This window comes from Neoarius graeffei, chromosome 2 (assembly GCF_027579695.1).
Source record: "Neoarius graeffei isolate fNeoGra1 chromosome 2, fNeoGra1.pri, whole genome shotgun sequence".
Lineage (NCBI taxonomy): Eukaryota > Metazoa > Chordata > Actinopteri > Siluriformes > Ariidae > Neoarius > Neoarius graeffei.
The window spans coordinates 71,195,665-71,212,737 of NC_083570.1; the positions used below are offsets into that span (position 1 = coordinate 71,195,665).

Sequence of the window (17,073 nt, forward strand, 5' to 3'; positions counted from 1 at the left end):
ACTTGCAAGGCCTCTAACTTTTTCCTGTTAGTGATCATGATTGATTACTAGCTTCTCTGTGCTAGCATATTTGTTTGACAAGTACAAGTTATTGGGAGGTGTAGCCACTTTGCCCAGGTCTGAAAGAAGACCCAAACTGTCACCCTCAGCTAAGAGGAAATTGGTTCTTATGGTCAGGAACCACTAAAGTAAAGGCCTGCTCTGAAGTGGAAGCTGCTGGAACACTGTTACCGGCTCCAGTCTACAGATAGTTTTACATCACCATGGACTAAGAGACTGCCTCCAAATCTGTTATTGTATGTGATTAAAAATAACAGAACAGAGAACCAATTTTCATTCCCACTCAGTCTTCCATAAGGGAAAAGTTCTGGATATCGTGTATTCCTGCCTGACTCTATTTAACAGAATGCTACGGCGTGATAACCATGCAAGACTGGATATGACGTGTAATTCATGAGGTGGCAAGTCCATCATTGTGAAAGGTCTATGATGAGACATTAGCTAGTTAGCAACATGGCACAAGTCGAGCTGCATCACATCTCTATTGAGCGAGTTGTTTTCCTATTTCTGAATATTTGTTTTGTTCAACAAAGACTATTTATAATATTTTTGGTTATACAGTAGGACCATCGTATCTGCTGACTCACGCAAGTATACAAGCATGACCTCTCAACCTACAGTTCCCACATAACCATGCACACCTGCTGAGAGGTTCATTTATTACTCATCTTATTTAAAACCCTGGCTTCTGTTAGTTTGTCTTGCGTTTGTCTGTTTTCCATGCTGATGCTTGTTGTGTTCCTCCCTTCTACTGTCGTGTTTTCATCCCTGGTGGTTTTTGTTGCTTTGATTATCCTGTTTAAATAAAAGGTTTCTGCACTTAGACACACAGAGAGAGAGCGTATATTGTTATAACTGTTTCATTTTATTGTTAGTTACTGTCATTGTGCGTAATTTGCAAAGGAAACATCATAGGTATGTATGTAAATGGGGGGGAAGCTTTATATGTGGACTGTGCTTAAAAGTCAGGTCCATACCAGGAAACCAATAAATTTAATTGCACTTTACTAATTCTGCCAAGAAAAGTGGTCAACTATCCAACCAGAATTCTGCCAGAGGTTTATTGATGTCTGCCAAAAGTATCTGGTCAAGCTGAAACTTGCTATGGGACACTGAACCAAATACAGTGGTGCTTGAAAGTTTGTGAATCCTTTAGAATTTTCTATATTTCTGCATAAATATGACCTAAAACATCAGATTTTCACACAAGTCCTAAAAGTAGATAAACAGAACCCAGTTAAACAAATGAGACAAAAATATTATACTTGGTCATTTATTTATTGAGGAAAATGATCCAATATTACATATCTGTGAGTGGCAAAAGTATGTGAACCTCTAGGATTAGCAGTTAATTTGAAGGTGAAATTAGAGTCAGGTGTTTTCAATCAATGGGATGACAATCAGGTGTGAGTGGGCACCCTGTTTTATTTAAAGAACAGGGATCTATCAAAGTCTGAGCTTCGCAACACATGTTTGTGGAAGTGTATCATGACACAAACAAAGGAGATTTCTGAGGACCTCAGAAAAAGCGTTGTCGATGCTCATCAGGCTGGAAAAGGTTACAAAATCATCTCTAAAGAGTTTGGACTCCACCAATCCACAGTCAGACAGATTGTGTACAAATGGAGGAAATTCAAGACCATTGTTACCCTCCCTAGGAGTAGTCGGCCAACAAAGATCACTCCAAGAGCAAGGCGTGTAATAGTCGGCGAGGTCACAAAGGACCCCAGGGTAACTTCTAAGCAACTGAAGGCCTCTCTCACATTGGTTAATGTTCGAGTCCACCATCAGGAGAACACTGAACAACAATGGTGTGCATGGCAGGGTTGCAAGGAGAAAGCCACTGCTCTCCAAAAAGAACATTGCTGGTCGTCTGCAGTTTGCTAAAGATCATGTGGACAAGCCAGAAGGCTATTGGAAAAATGTTTTGTGGACAGATGTGACCAAAATAGAACTTTCTGGTTTAAATGAGAAGCGTTATGTTTGGAGAAAGGAAAACCCTGCATTCCAGCATAAGAACCTTATCCCAACTGTGAAACATGGTGGTGGTAGTATCATGGTTTGGGCCTGTTTTGCTGCATCTGGACCAGGACGGCTTGCCATCGTTGATGGAACAATGACTTCTGAATTATACCAGCAAATTCTAAAGGAAAATGTCAGGACATTTGTCCATGAACTGAATCGCAAGAGAAGGTGGGTCATGCAGCAAGACAACGACCCTAAGCACACGAGTCGTTCTACCAAAGAATGGTTAAAGAAGAATAAAGTTAAGGTTGTGGAATGGCCAAGTCAAAGTCCTGACCTTAATCCAATCGAAATGTTGTGGAAGGACCTGAAGCGAGCAGTTCATGTGAGGAAACCCACCAACATCCCAGAGTTGAAGCTGTTCTGTACGGAGGAATGGGCTAAAATTCCTCCAAGCCGGTGTGCAGGACTGATCAACAGTTACCAGAAACGTTTAGTTGCAGTTATTGGTGCACAAGTGGGTCACACCAGATACTGAAAGCAAAGGTTCACGTACTTTTGCCACTCACAGATATGTAATATTGTATCATTTTCCTCAATAAATAAATGACATTGTAATATTTTTGTCTCATTTGTTTAACTGGGTTCTGTTTATCTACTTTTAGGACTTGTGTGAAAATCTGATGATGTTTTAGGTCATATTTATGCAGAAATATAGAAAATTCTAAAGGGTTTACAAAATTTCAAGCACCACTGTATTAGGAGTACTGTATGTAAAATTTTGACCCTGTGTTCATTTTAGAAAACCCAAAATACGTTATAATGTGTTCTTTTTTTTTTCTATTAAAGATGGATGTTGTACAATAATGCTTTGTTCTTTTTCTGGGGAAGAAATCATTGAAAGCCCAATACTGTGATGTTCATGTCCAAGATGAGTGTATGTAAACTTCTGACCACAAATGTAGATTAAAACAATTTACTTAGAAGTACAGTAAAATAATTTATTTCAAGCTTTAAAAAAAATCACAGTTCGCTAAAACAAAGTTTAGTTTCGTAACTAAGAAACAAATAAAATTTATTCCACTTCAAAAGAACATACACGGCTAAAATTTAAGCCAACTCTTGCAGTTACAGTACCAGTCAAAAGTTTGGGCACCCTTACCCATTCATAGTAATGACCAGGTGTGTCCACTTTTGGACACAGTGACTGAATTAGGAACCTGAATGTGCTGCTATGAGTGAGAAGTGTGCAGTATGACTTTCTTGACTAGTTTTCAGCTGACTACTTGTCATTTCCCCCCTTAATCTTTAACTCTTTCTTACACACACAATCCTTCAGGTAGAAGGGTGTAAAGGAGCAAGGCCAGGAAACAGCATGACTGCATCTGCACAAGGGAAACAAGGCTCCGCAAGGACGCCCAGTCAAAAGCGGAAGAAAAAGAATAAAAAAAGAAAACCCAAAGGTCAAATAAAAAAACATGCACAGAATGAAGAAGGACATGCAAACTGAATAAATAAGCAGTAAGGAATAACATCTGGTGCAGGTGAAGTTGTTGTTTTATTTTTTGATTACACCCGCTTTACTCATGTTGGGTTAAGAGGCTCCTTAAGTTGGCAGTTGGATTTGAGTAAAAGTAACTCCATGATGATGACGCGTAACATCTGCAAAGTAAAGAGTAAGCTAGATATTTTGTATTCCTGCATCTTCTCAAATGTCAGTTTGTTTGTTTGTTTTTTAATTTGTAATTAAATGCTATTTTTGCTACAACATACTTAAATTTGGGTGTATGTGGAAGTGCTTTCTATATATTTTTGCAAAAAGCCCAAGACCTGTCACTTTGACTGTGAAACCTTTTTTTTTCTTTTCCCCAAAGAAGGTTTGTAATTTTTTTTTTTTTTACTTGTAAAGTACCAATACATTATGAATGTTCATTATAAAATTCTTTTTTTTTTTGCACTGTGAATTGTAGATTTTTCCTCCATGAACATCGGACCTCATGTTTGAAGTTGTATACAAATGAATTTGTTTGTAAATTGTTTGCAGGAGCATCCAGTTCATATCTAACAAGAGCTCCTGAGTTTGTGCAAATTTGCCTATAATGACTCATTCATGTGAACCTCAACTAACAGGATCGAGATTGTGTAACTGGTGTGAGTTAGTGCTAACTTTGTGAAATTCAGTTGTCAACTAATGGCGTATTCACACCTACGTTGTTTGGTCCGGACCAAACGAACCAAATTTCCCTTGGTCCGGACCTTTTGGGTTGGTCTGAATACAAACCACCAAACTCTGGTCCGGACCAAACAAGCGGACCGAGACCGAGCTGCAAGGTCGGACTCGGTCCGGACCAAAGAAACCCTGGTGCGGATCTTTTGGAGGTGTGAAAGCAGACCAGACCGAATCCGACAGTTTTGCTTTTTTGTACCTCGGGAGCTTCCGTCGTTTGTCGAGCATTATGGGAAACAGAGTCTTGACACTCCACCGCAAAGTGCAAACACTGTTTCGGTTGTCAAGGGAACCTTACAACAGTCGTTCAGTCATTCAGACCAGTGGTAGGCTAGACTACAGAGTACAAAAAATGAGTAGGGGGCAAACGTGGGCCGAGGAAGAAACGCGTACCCTTGTGGATATATGGGCAGATGTCCACATATCTGAGCTTTTGGAGAGAACACACAAAAATGCCAACGTGTTTGCTGTATTCAGTGAGAAAATGAAGAAGGGGTTCACGCGCTCCCCAGAACAATGTCGGCTAAAAGTGAAGAAACTCCGTCAGACCTACATTAAAATCAGGGACATTCTTTCAAAAAGTGGCGGTACTAGGGACGCAAAAAAGAGATTCATCTATTGCGTGAAGAGCCAGAACTGTCACGTGATGTGCGCTCATCAGCGCTATCCTCCGTAGCCGCTTTGCCCTTTGTTGTCGTCGTTGATAAATTACTTGTACAACAGCATAGTAATCGCACAATTGTGAAAACAGTAAAAACTGGAAAAAACATATAGCTTTGATGACATTAAAAAGAATAACAGCACGGAAAGCCTCCATGACTACTTTTGAACTTAACGCTTTGTGCGCGTGTCGTCTCTGACCAATAGCTGAACGACCTCAGGGCGCGTGGCTTTGTTGACAGATTTTGGTCCGCTTACTAAAATGTAGAGTGTGAAAGCGAACCGCACCAAAATGAAAAAATAAAAAAAAAACATTTGGTTCGGACCAAAGCAAGTGAACTATCGAACTATCCTGGTCTGAATACACCCTAAGACTAGCCATTTAATTAGGACAAAAGAAATGTCACACTATAAAGGTTAGTGTGTGCTTGCGGTTGCTGATTCGCTGCAGTGGCTGAGCTGCATTATTGGAAGAATTATTGTTTTAAGAATGTCAGTACGAAGAAAATCAGAGATACCAAAACTTTAGTAAGTCTGAAGGTTATTTTTTAGATCAGTTTGGCCTAGGTAAGCATTTATACACAACTTTGCTAAAATATTGATAAATAAGGCCAATTTAAAGTACTTCAGTTACTGTTGGAGTAAAGTTAATGCCTAAAAAAAACCTGAACAAAAATGCATGACTTCATGGTGGACATTTTTAAAAAATATTAATTTGTGATGCTTTGTCCTCAGTGCTGATGTGATGAAATGGCTGCAGTTTGCTTGGCGACTGTCATGTATCTGAAGTTCTCACGTTTAGAAGCGAATGTTTAGTTTAAAGCCTGTTATTATAAGATGATTAGGTTTGAGCAAACACTGTAATCAAATATTTAAAGCTGTATTTTGGTCTCTAGGTGGAACCCATATACTTTACACAATAAGGGTGTGAACAGACACCTTCAGCAAGAATAGATTATTAATAAACATCTTTGCATATTGTTAGAATTAATCTCATCATTCTTGCGCACTATTTCCTTTTGTACTTATGATACAAGATGGAGTTCTTAAGAGTTTTCCTTCATGTAACACTTTCAAATCATCACGGTCAGAAATGGGCATGCCCAGAAGGCTTGTGTTACCGTAGTGCTTGGAGGACTTTGAAATGCTGGAATTGTCCAGGAGGAGTTTCTCCTGCTGTGCACTAGAGGAGGAGGCACTACTGCACTGCCAGGAGGTGTTCCCTCCCTTTAGAAGCTGTGGTATTTTAACCACCACACCCTTTTCACTTCTCTTTTAGCTGGAACTCTTCTGTACATCATCTGCTCACTAGGTAAGTTAAAACCCCAAAACTACTGAAGAACTATGATAGCCTAAAGGTGCTGTAGCAGTTGTCTTGTGTATGGAGGAAAACTGCTCCATTGGCAACCCTGTCGTTGTCATTCTTTCCTACTGACGTGCTTTTCTCAAGTTAAAGCTGCAGTGCCATTTTTCTCTAGCAATAACATAAGGCATCTCTCTTTAAAAAAACATTTTGAACTGAGTCTTTTATTCCCTCTTGTAAACATCTGCAAAATTTGTTTTGCTGTCTTAATCACAGACAGTGATTTAAGGAGAAGTAGTAGACATGGCATGATTCTCACATGCTTTGAGGATTGACCTAGTGTCTGTCTGTCTCTCTCTCTCTCTCTCTCTCTCTCTCTCTCTGGGTGTGTCTTTTCTAGGCTCTGATAATGACAGTATGCATTTTAGCTAAAGTGTAAAAAACAACCACCACCCTCACACAGGACAGCAGCAAATTGACGGCACTTTACCAACCCTATCAAAAGAATCCCCATCTTGCTATGGTATCTTATTTTAAGGCTGCTGTTTCACTGTCTGTTTGGTTTCTATGTAAATAAGGCTGTTCATGTGGCTGATTTTGCTCTTCTGAACAATAGCCAGGAAGTGGAAGGGAAAAAAAAGAAAGAAAAGCCCTGGCAGTACTCTCAAGAGCTTTGCTTTGGACCTCTCCGTTAAAAAAAAAAAAGAAAGAGAGAGAGAAAAAAATCAGGGCTGCCATTTAATCTCCCCACCATTCTCCATTCCTGTTGATTTTGTATTTTTCAGGAGCAGTCCAATGACTCATGGAAGCGCCTACTTTTGAGTCAACACTACCCTCTTTGTGCAAGACTTTAGGAGAATTGGAGCTTGGTGGAAAATGAGGATATTAAAATTGTCTAATCCTGGGCTAACATGACCTTTTGCTTTCTTCAGCTTGATTGTGTAAAGCTCACTCAGTGACTCAGGCAGCATGGGATTCTCAAATACCTCTGTTCTCACTTCCCTTCCAGCTGTTTTTAGAAAATCTGATTGCAGCCCCTTAACTAAATGATAAGCTGTGTCTGTTGTTATTAACATGCACACATTATCTCTTGCAGGACTTCTAAGATGTCTTTGGTATCTGAATTCCTGGGTCAGCTGACACTTAATTTTGGGGTAAGAGCAAAGGAAACCAATTTCTGTCCCACATCAAGGTGAAGTCCAAACTCTAACAGTTCAAATTGCATTCTTTTTAATCACATATTTCAGTCGAGCGAGCCCACCTACCCCACCGTGGTTCCTGCAACTGATTTCGATCCAGAAAAAGATGCTGCCAGAATAGAGACAGCTATCAAAACTAAAGGTGAGCAAAGCATTATGCGCCCTATCCTTGTCTTTCTGGTTCGTGTGAAAGAAAGTTTTTAGAGGTGGCCACAGTGTTCAGTTAACCGAATTTGCAAAAGACCAAATGTTGGCTAGAATCAGGAGCCTTCATGAGTCATCATCCTGTGTGGAAGCTCTTACCCACGTATGGAAAGTTCTGGGTGAGGCATTTGTGGCTGTAGCCTGCAATCAACTGAACATGCTCACTCAAGCCTTTTTTTTTTTTTTCTCTCGACCAGTGGAAAATTCAAATATAGAATAGGCTCTTATGTTAACAAAATACTGTATATATCAATCATACAACCATGTTTCCCCTAATTATCCTGGAGTATTGAAATGGTTTATAATTGTATCTGTACAAAATGGCATTAAAGCTTTTAGTAAAAAATAAATAAATACTCAACGTGTATCTTAGGTGTGGATGAACAGACCATTATTCAGATCCTTACCAAACGGACGTATGCCCAAAGACGAGAAATTGCCTTTTCATATGAGAAGAGAGCCAAGAAGGTCAGAACAATGATGATGATGATTGAAATTTTTTTCTCTTTTGTTTGACCGAGACAAGATGCTTTATCATGAAAAACACCTTTTTTTTTTTTTTTTTCCCCCCTCCTGTACAGGATATGATTTCTGCCCTGAAGGGGGCACTGTCTGGCTCGCTCGAGACGGTTATTTTGGGCCTGATGAAGAGCACTGCTCAGTATGATGCCTTTGAGATTAAGGCCTCCATAAAAGTAACAGCTTCATGTCTCATTCAATCAGCTGGGTAAATACTACATTCATGTGTATATATACCAACTGCTGTAACATGTCTGTGCAGGGTTTAGGAACAGATGAAGAGAGCTTGATCGAGATCCTCTGCTCTCGAAGCAATGCAGAGCTGGTGGAGATTAAGAAAGTCTACAAAGAAAGTAAGTGTGAAAAGGTGCACAAGTCAACTTTAGCTTTCGGTCACTCGCTGATAAGTGGGAACAGCAACAAGCAAATGTGTGTATGTGCAGTGTTCAAGAAGGACCTGGAGAAGGATGTGGCTGGAGACACCTCAGGAAACTTCGCTAAGCTGCTGCTTGCTCTAGTTGCGGTGAGGAACTGTCTGCATTCTGTCCAAAATGGAACACTGTTACCATGTACAGCTTATTACAATCAGCACTCGAGTCTGAGTGAAAGATTATTTTTGTTTGTGTACCTATTCTAATATTGAAGTTATTCCACGAAATTGAGTCATATATGAGCTGATAGCCGACGAGGCACGTAGCACCGAGTTGGCTATAAGCCATGTACGATGAGATTGAGTGGAATAACGGTTTTATTATATCCACATTCACTGGATTTTGAGAAATGAAGCATTTTTATTTTTTGCAAATTGGATGAATAAAAACTTTATACAAAACGTCCGACAAAATAATTTCCACTTAGAATGTAAACAAACTGGCGAAATGACAGTAGAAATTTGTGAAAAATGCTACAATAATAATTCTTGAGAAATAAAAAAGCTGCATTCTTACCATCAAATATTCTTTATATTTTGTTGCTTTTTTTTTTTTGTATTTTTGGGGTTTTGTTTTCGAGTAGAGTTTTTATTTCATCCTTGGTTGGTTCAACAACACGCTCCGCCATTTTGTTTTTCTCTACTCACGGTATGTGAGCTGATTGGCTACTACTACTGACTCTGCACACCGTCATCAGCAATCAGAGGAGCCTGTTCAGTGACAGAATGCTCCTTCCCAAGTGCAGGACGAACAGACTTAAAAACTCCTTTGTCCCTCACGCCATCAGACTGTACAACTCCTCTCTGGGGGGGAGGAGGGGTAACAGGAGGACAGAGGACGGGAAGGAGCAGTAGCCTAGCCTAACAATAAGCAATACCGGACAATGTGCAATATCTCTCTTGCCTCCTTCCCCCCTCCCCCCTTCCTCTCTTCCCCATATCTTCTTTTTGTATTTGTAAATACTTAATTTGTTTTAATTTATCTAGAAGTTTTCTCTATTTCTTTTCTCTGTTTACCTGTAATGATGCTGCTGGAATCTTAATTTCCCTGAGGGAACCCGCCCAAAGGGATCAATAAAGTTTTATCTAATCTAATCTACTAGGCTATCAGAGCATGCATTCCTCATATCCAGTCAATGTAGATAAAGTAATCCATTATATTCCCTTAGCATACATTTAAATTCTGTAATTTATTTGAGGATAATATGTGCTTATCTATTTCTTGTGCATGCATGTATATCTATAGTCAAAGGTCGTGTGTTTAAATGTGTGCAGTTACCAAGACTAATTCCTGATCTCTGTAATATACCTGGCAAAAAAAAATTGATTACTGAAGTCATTTATAATGATCTTGTACCTTCCCAACAGACCAAGAGGGATGAACCAAGTGGTGTTGTTGACTATGAGAAAATTGATGAAGATGCCAGAGTAAGTCATAAAACGTGGATTAAATTTGACATCTTGGTTAAATGAATTGGGCGGCACGGTGGTGTAGTGGTTAGCGCTGTCGCTGCACAGCAAGAAGGTCCGGGTTCAAGCCCCGTGGCCGGCGAGGGCCTTTCTGTGCGGAGTTTGCATGTTCTCCCCGTGTCCGCGTGGGTTTCCTCCGGGTGCTCCGGTTTCCCCCACAGTCCAAAGACATGCAGGTTAGGTTAACTGGTGACTCTAAATTGACCGTAGGTGTGAATGTGAGTGTGAATGGTTGTCTGTGTCTATGTGTCAGCCCTGTGATGACCTGGCGACTTGTCCAGGGTGTACCCCGCCTTTCGCCCGTAGTCAGCTGGGATAGGCTCCAGCTTGCCTGCGACCCTGTACAGGATAAGCGGTTGTGGATAATGGATGGATGGGTTAAATGAATTAACACTGTTTACTACTACACGTCACCTCCGCTCCTTCTAAATGTGAACCAAGCAAGTGTAAGAATTCCATATCCGTGCTTTTTTGCTTCCCAGGCACTGTATGAAGCTGGAGTGAAACAGAAAGGCACTGATGTCAAAACCTGGATTAGCATCATGTCAGAAAGAAGTATCCCTCATCTGCAGAAAGGTGCTTAAGCCCCTTACATTCACCTCTGTTCACTATGAAAATACTGTAAAAGCTAATGAGAAATAAGTTTAATGCATAAGTTGTTTTTAATCAGCCTTATTTCATCTGTAGTATTTGAGAGATACAAGAGCTACAGTCCCTTTGACATGCAGGAGAGCATCAGGATGGAGGTGAAAGGAGATCTGGAGAAATCCTTCCTTACACTCGGTTAGACTCGTTCACTAACCTTTGTACGCATACGTATTCGTAGAGGTGTTACAGTCTCAGAGATACGGACACACTCGGTGTGTACTGGATGTAAACTAAAACATCTCTCCACTCTTTCTGTGCAGTCCAGTGCTTTGAAAACAAACAGCTCTATTTTGCCAGCAGACTTCACGATGCCATGAAGGTAACTGCATTTTTGTCCTGTTTTTCCTTTCCTTTAAAAAACTTTTACTTACAACCTTAAAGCAGAAAGTTTACCTTTTGCGGCAAGTTCGCTGCTGTTGTCATCAGAAGCTTATTTCAGGGAGATTACATCAGGCAGCACAGTTGTGTGTGTGTGTGTGTGTGTGTGTGTGTGTGTGTGTGTGTGTGTGTGTGTGTGTTTATATCTTGGTGGGGACCAAATGTCCCCACAAGAATAGGAATATCAACCTTCCTGGTCCTTGGCTGAGTATTTGCCTTGGCTGGTCCACATGAGGAAAACTGTTTTGTCTGTGTGTGGTTGTTTTTTTTTTTTTTTTAAACGCCAAAAAATGCAGCTTGTATTAAAATAAAAAATCAAGAGTCAAAAGGTTTCTTTTGGTTGCTGGTTCGTTATGGTTTGTGTGAGTATAGCATTAATTAGCTGCACTAATAATTGACAAGGTAAGGTTCTTAGGACAGTAAGACGTGTGTGTTTTTATATACTATTGAGGACCAGATGTCCCCACAAGGATAGTAAAAAATATATATATTCAGTTTCAAACTTGTGGGGACATTTGGATGGTTCCCACAAGGAAATTGTTGTTATTGTTTAATAAAAATAAATAAAAGATCCAAAATGTTTCCTTTTCATTGCTAAGGTTAGGTTTAGGTGCAGGCACCACACTAATTAACTGCATTAATGATTATCCTTGTGAGGACCTTCCATTGACAGTGAGACAAACGTGTGTGTGTGTGTGTGTGTGTTTCAGAGTAAAGGTGCTAAGGAGAAAGTGGTGACAAGGATCATGATCTCGCGCTGTGAGGTAGACCTTAAGAAGATCAGATCGGAGTTCAAGGCCCATTTTGGAAAGTCTCTGTACCAGACCATCTCTGTAAGTTTCATGTTAATGGCAGTTAAGCGCACCCTGAGTGTCTCCTTTATGTTTTTATAATCATATTTCCCTCCATTATCTTTTATATTGTAATACACACATGCATGTTTTCCTGATGATGCACTCTATCTACAGGAGCACACTAAAGGAGATTATCAGCACGTTCTGCTGGGTTTGTGTGGAGGAGATGATTAAAGCAGAGCAGGTAACACTGGTTCCAGGACCCTCAGCTGCTGTGATCCTCAGGAGCCTCTCATCTGCTCAGCCCTGATGTACTGTTCTAGCTTTCTGGATAGTCTGTAATCTTTGGATCTCTCTCTCTCTCTCTCTCTCTCTCTCTCTCTCTCTCTCTCTCTCTCTCTCTCTCTCTCTCTAAGTGGATTCACAGTGTTCCAAAGAGACCAAAGACAAAAATCCCGGTTATGTCATTTATAGACTTCTGAATTAATTAATGACTGCTCAAATCCAGCATTAGTAAACTCATCTGATTGAGTTAACTTATTCACAACCAAGGCAAATGCATCTCATAAGTAAATGGACAAGATTGTATTCAAACGTGCCATATCTGACCATTCTAACACTTTTTCTTTTTAAATAATTATTATTTTATATATTTCTATGGAGCATAACTGCTGTAGCCAATATAAAGCATGAGCTAAAGCTCATATAGGAGTGCAGTTTGTGAAATTCACCACTAGAGAGCAGTAGAGCATCACAGTGCTTTGCTTCTAAACCTCATCTGCTGCCTGCTGAAGCTTCATTTTGCTGTTTTTGAGCTGGTTCTTCTTTTTTTAAAATAAATAGTCCAAAAGTATTTGATCTCCAATATTATTCACACATTTTAATCCCTTGTTTCAAAAAGAGCTAAAGCTTTTGTGCTCCTGATAACAGCCTCGCTCACATGTAGCCTCCAACCACATAGGCTTTGATTAGAGACTCGCCTTAGCTTACTGATTTGTTACTTAAGGAAATCAGGCATTATATTCATTCCAAAACCATTTACATAATAATCACATCGTACAGTAAGCATACCATCCATCTCCTCGGCATTATCTGCCCTGACTGCAAGTCTATTTGGATGGGAATCTCCTTCTCTGACATGTTTTATGGCAGTAATAAAACTCTGTTCACGCTGCCATGCCTTTGGAATGAAGCCTTTGGAATATATTTAGATGGTTTAATCATTAGTGTGTTTTGCTGTGTTTGTTTGTTGCTAATTTTTTAATTAAAAGTGTTAATTTAACCTCCAGCTAAGACAATTAGCATCGCAGAAAGTGGCTGGGGCTTTTGTGCTGTTGAGGATGTGGTCTCTAAGGGTGAAAGAGCAAGCAAAGCGTTGGCATTAATGCATTCCTGATGGAGGAAAACTCCAACATTACTTACACACACACACACACACACACACACAAAAGCAGATGGAGGATGAAGACCTCTGGAGGTGGTGTGACAGGTGAAAATGAATAATATCTTCTTTTACTGATTAAGCCCTCATTAATTATTCCTTTCATCTTTTAGCAGAGTCTCTATCTCTTGTGTTTTATATACTCTGAGTTCAGTGCATAGGCTATCATGTGTTACCACAAGTAGGAAAACAAAGGAGACTACTTTTTACATTAAAAACTATCCCAACACACACACACACCACATGACTAATAACATCATCAAAAACATTCTAAACCCATAATCATAAAGCTTGTGTTTTAAACAGGTTATAAAACTGTGTGTTAACTGATTTAACTGTTAAGCACTCTGGGAAATATTCAAATTAGCAAATCCTTAATTAGACTCAGGGACGCCACTACATTATCTGTACAAAATAATTTATAATAATTTCAGATTAATATTTATATTTGACATTACTGTGCAAAACTCAGGCACATGGAAAGAAAAGCTGTAGAGCAAAGCTGCCTTCAAAAAATAATCAAATTAAATGTTTTTACATTTTAAATATTATAAATAGCAAGAAACAGTAATAAGTCACTATTTGGTGTGATGACTCTTTGCTTTAAAAAAAAAAAGTAGTCTGAGGTACAATGAGTACAGTTTTATAAGGAAATGAGCTGTAGGTTTTACTGAGCATCTTACAGAACCAGCCCCAGTTCTTCTGGACACTTTGTCACACTCGCATCTTATTTCTGCAGCAAAACCCAGCAGCCTGGGTTCATCATGTTTTTATCTGAAAAGTGTCTCTCCTGTAAAATATGCTGCTTTTTAAACTGAGACACAAACATTTTTTTCTTATTTAATTTTGTGCTTGAAAACTAATGTTTGGAAATCTAAAATGTGTTTGTACTGACTCACTGTATAAAAGTTATAAAATAAAAATCTATAACAAGGTTTGTATTAAAAAAGGGGGGGGGGTGCCTAAGGCTTTTGCACAGTCCTGTAAGGCATTTATATTTGTTTATATTTTGTCACACATGAACAATTTATTATTTGGTTAATTCTTCATGTCATCATTAAAAGGAAAGCTACGGTTAATGCTGAAGCTCAGAAGGTTTAATGTTAGACCTGCTGCTCAGTGAGAGCTTCAAATTCTCCTCGCTGTTTTGTGGTCGGAGTGGGAATTCCTTCAAAAGATTATAAGCCTGCAAATTTATTGTCATTTTGTAATAATATTGATGAGAACATTACCCCTTTGTGCTGTTTTATGTTTATTGCCAATAAAAGATAAAATATAGTGTAAAGGCGAGTAAAACAGTATTTTCCAAAAGCAGGGCACAGATTTACGCCAGGCCACGCTGACAGATTAATCTCCACATCATAAAGATGAGAGTAGCGCCCATATTTTTTCCTTTTTATGTGGATGTACAACATGCTGTTGAGCTCCAGGCTGGCCCAGGGGACTTCAGCCACACCCGCAGGGAAAAACTCTCCTGGATTGAAACGATGCAATTTGCCATCGCAAACGCTGGCACTCAATCATTCAGATAGGACCTCAAGCCCATGAATGTCAAATGCAGAGCAAGTCCTAGCGATGTGACACACACACATGCAAAGAGTGCATGAGCGAAGGACAGTGACAGTTTTCACATTTTAAATGTGTCGTGATGCTCAGATATGATCACTAACTCTCTGACTAATACCAGAGGATTTATTTAGCCTATTTTTGCATTTTCCATAATTGGAATTGAAATAACAGTACATAAAGCAACCAAGGTAACACTTCCTATGAAGGCTATATGCATAATGAAATGAACACATTCATAATATATTCATTTATACTGTTATGTTAGTTATAAGGTCCAACGTCAATACCCAAAGATTCACGTTTCCCAAAAAGTGCATGTTTATGTCCATATCTCACCCCTTATTAAGAATTTAAGGATATAAGAACTTTAACTGCTGCTGTCATCATAAACATTGTCAACACACTCAGTACTGTCTGACTATATAGCATAAAACTGTCAAAGAGAAAAGATTTATAATCTCACGATACACTACAGAGCCTCACCTAGAAAAAGATGGGATCTGTTTTTAATCTGGTTCCTCGCAAGTCATCTCAGGAGGTTTTGCCTTGCCACAGTTGCCCCTGGCTTGCTCATCTAGATCTCGCTCTATATCTAGATTTCTTTACTTCGTGTCAATTGTTAAAAGTGCTATACAAATAAAAGAAAGCCTTTTCGTCTTAGACCAAAGTGTCATGCATTCTTATGAACATTTATAACAAGTGTTTCCAGGCAAAACAAACCTCGCCCGGTCGCACTTATGATGAATATGAAGGAAGATATCATGAAAAAAAACAGGTACCTTATGGGTACATGTGGCTACTGCTTATAAATAAAATTGTTTTCTGATCCCACGTCCATACAGTAAATATAGCATATATATTTACAACCCCGATTCCAAAAAATTTGGGACAAAGTACAAATTGTAAATAAAAACGGAATGCAATGATGTGGAAGTTTCAAAATTCCATATTTTATTCAGAATAGAGCATAGATGACATATCAAATGTTTAAACTGAGAAAATGTATCATTTAAAGAGAAAAATTAGCTGATTTTAAATTTCATGACAACAACACAGCTCAAAAAAGTTGGGACAAGGCCATGTTTACCACTGTGAGACATCCCCTTTTCTCTTTACAACAGTCTGTAAACGTCTGGGGACTGAGGAGACAAGTTGCTCAAGTTTAGGGATAGGAATGTTAACCCATTCTTGTCTAATGTAGGATTCTAGTTGCTCAACTGTCTTAGGTCTTTTTTGTCGTATCTTCCGTTTTATGATGCGCCAAATGTTTTCTATGGGTGAAAGATCTGGACTGCAGGCTGGCCAGTTCAGTACCCGGACCCTTCTTCTACGCAGCCATGATGCTGTAATTGATGCAGTATGTGGTTTGGCATTGTCATGTTGGAAAATGCAAGGTCTTCCCTGAAAGAGGCGTCGTCTGGATGGGAGCATATGTTGCTCTAGAACCTGGATATACCTTTCAGCATTGATGGTGTCTTTCCAGATGTGTAAGCTGCCCATGCCACACGCACTAATGCAACCCCATCCCATCAGAGATGCAGGCTTCTGAACTGAGCGCTGATAACAACTTGGGTCATCCTTCTCCTCTTTAGTCTGAATGACACGGCGTCCCTGATTTCCCTAAAGAACTTCAATTTTTGATTCGTTTGACCACAGAACAGTTTTCCACTTTGCCACAGTCCATTTTAAATGAGCCTTGGCCCAGAGAAGACGTCTGCGCTTCTGGATCATGTTTAGATACGGCTTCTTCTTTGAACTATAGAGTTTTAGCTGGCAACGGCGGATGGCACGGTGAATTGTGTTCACAGATAATGTTCTCTGGAAATATTCCTGAGCCCATTTTGTGATTTCCAATACAGAAGCATGCCTGTATGTGATGCAGTGCCGTCTAAGGGCCCGAAGATCACGGGCACCCAGTATGGTTTTCCGGCCTTGACCCTTACGCACAGAGATTCTTCCAGATTCTCTGAATCTTTTGATGATATTATGCACTGTAGATGATATGTTCAAACTCTTTGCAATTTTACACTGTCGAACTCCTTTCTGATATTGCTCCACTATTTGTCGGCGCAGAATTAGGGGGATTGGTGATCCTCTTCCCATCTTTACTTCTGAGAGCCGCTGCCACTCCAAGATGCTCTTTTTATACCCAGTCATGTTAATGACCTATTGCCAATTGACCTAATGAGTTGCAATTTGGTCCTCC

At 39.5% G+C, this 17,073-nt stretch overlaps 2 protein-coding genes across 3 annotated transcripts in view; both read left to right on the plus strand.

Moving 5' to 3' along the window:
- The window catches only part of ice2 (interactor of little elongator complex ELL subunit 2), a 50,929-nt gene extending 45,030 nt beyond the window's left edge, over positions 1–5,899 (plus strand). For both annotated transcript variants that reach the window (XM_060914868.1, XM_060914869.1), the window contains exon 15: positions 3,365–5,899. In XM_060914868.1, coding sequence (XP_060770851.1) covers positions 3,365–3,535 — 171 coding nt within the window. In that variant the 3' untranslated portion in view covers positions 3,536–5,899. The remainder of the gene's footprint in view (positions 1–3,364) is intronic.
- A 217-nt stretch (positions 5,900–6,116) lies between these two features.
- LOC132881867 (annexin A2-like) lies at positions 6,117–12,710 on the plus strand. The gene is made up of 13 exons (XM_060914870.1): positions 6,117–6,224; positions 7,312–7,369; positions 7,463–7,556; positions 7,992–8,086; positions 8,200–8,313; positions 8,400–8,490; positions 8,581–8,660; positions 9,936–9,995; positions 10,520–10,613; positions 10,725–10,820; positions 10,946–11,004; positions 11,774–11,896; positions 12,032–12,710. The coding sequence occupies exons 2-13, from the start codon at positions 7,322–7,324 to the stop codon at positions 12,089–12,091; spliced, it is 1,014 nt and encodes a 337-aa protein (XP_060770853.1). The 5' UTR covers positions 6,117–6,224; positions 7,312–7,321; the 3' UTR covers positions 12,092–12,710.
- The last annotated feature ends 4,363 nt before the right edge of the window (positions 12,711–17,073 follow it).

What these genes read in the sequence shown, in the direction of transcription:
- LOC132881867 (XM_060914870.1), top strand. Translation starts at nt 7,322, where the DNA reads ATGTCTTTGGTATCTGAATTCCTGGGTCAGCTGACACTTAATTTTGGG. An exon ending in GACAGCTATCAAAACTAAAG is followed by an intron (nt 7,557 to 7,991) that starts GTGAGCAAAGCA and finishes CGTGTATCTTAG; the next exon opens with GTGTGGATGAACAGACCATT. An exon ending in TATCCCTCATCTGCAGAAAG is followed by an intron (nt 10,614 to 10,724) that starts GTGCTTAAGCCC and finishes TTTCATCTGTAG; the next exon opens with TATTTGAGAGATACAAGAGC.